Source organism: Sinocyclocheilus rhinocerous, unplaced genomic scaffold (genome assembly GCF_001515625.1).
Source record: "Sinocyclocheilus rhinocerous isolate Xijiao unplaced genomic scaffold, SAMN03320098_v1.1 scaffold1596, whole genome shotgun sequence".
Classification (NCBI taxonomy): Eukaryota; Metazoa; Chordata; class Actinopteri; order Cypriniformes; family Cyprinidae; genus Sinocyclocheilus; species Sinocyclocheilus rhinocerous.
The window spans coordinates 72,771-73,573 of record NW_015658739.1 but is presented as its reverse complement, the minus strand read 5'-3'; the positions used below and the strand labels follow the sequence as shown (position 1 = coordinate 73,573).

General features: G+C 28.6%; 1 protein-coding gene across 1 annotated transcript in view; it reads left to right on the top strand.

Annotated features, from left to right (window-relative positions):
• LOC107722847 (phosphatidylinositol 4-kinase alpha-like) overlaps positions 1-803 on the top strand; it is a 58,258-nt gene that overhangs the window by 8,325 nt on the left and 49,130 nt on the right. The window contains exon 12 of the mRNA XM_016531342.1: positions 670-801. Within this exon, the coding sequence (XP_016386828.1) occupies positions 670-801 (132 nt within the window). The remainder of the gene's footprint in view (positions 1-669; positions 802-803) is intronic.

Below are 803 nucleotides of genomic sequence, written 5' to 3'. Positions count from 1 at the left end.
AAAAAAAAAAAAATATATATATATATATATATATATACAGTACATTTTGTGATGTGGTTAATGCTATCCAATAGCAGTTGTTATCATAAGTTAAAACTATTACAATTAATATGTGTTAATTGAAATGAAGCTGAAATAATATCTGAATATCAGATGGTAAAACTTAAATGAAAATTTTCCTATTTAACTGAAATAAAATAGTCTGAAATATTAAAACTACTCAAATTAAAATAAAAATAAAAAAAACATTTAGCCTAAACAGAAATTAAAATATATAAAAAAACGAATAAAACGTTAAAATCACATAACAAAATTACTAAAACTAAAAAGAAATCCTTTATTTAATTTTTTTCAGGTATTCCAAAATATTATTAAATACTATAACAGTACATAAATAATACTAAAATATCACTGACCAATAGTAAAGTAGATATTTAGTCATTTTGTCAGGATGCAGGTAATAATTCAGCCAAAAAAACAGCAAATTCACATTCATCACTTTTCACCATGCAGTAAATAAGTTCATGTCTCTTCCTACATTGTCATTAATTTCAATAATACATTTCATACCCGAGTAGGAGTTGGTTTCTGTATTCTGGAAAAGACCGCAAAAGTTTTGGACTGCAAAATTATTTGATTCACACATTTCTCTTGCTGTTGTTCTTTCAGGAGCTGAGAATCTGTGCACTAAACTGTCAGAGAAACTTCAGTCCAAGACGTCCAGTAAGGTGATCATCGCTCACATGCCGCTGCTCATCTGCTGCTTACAGGTGAAGAGCGTCGGACAGTCGGTGTGTGTGTGT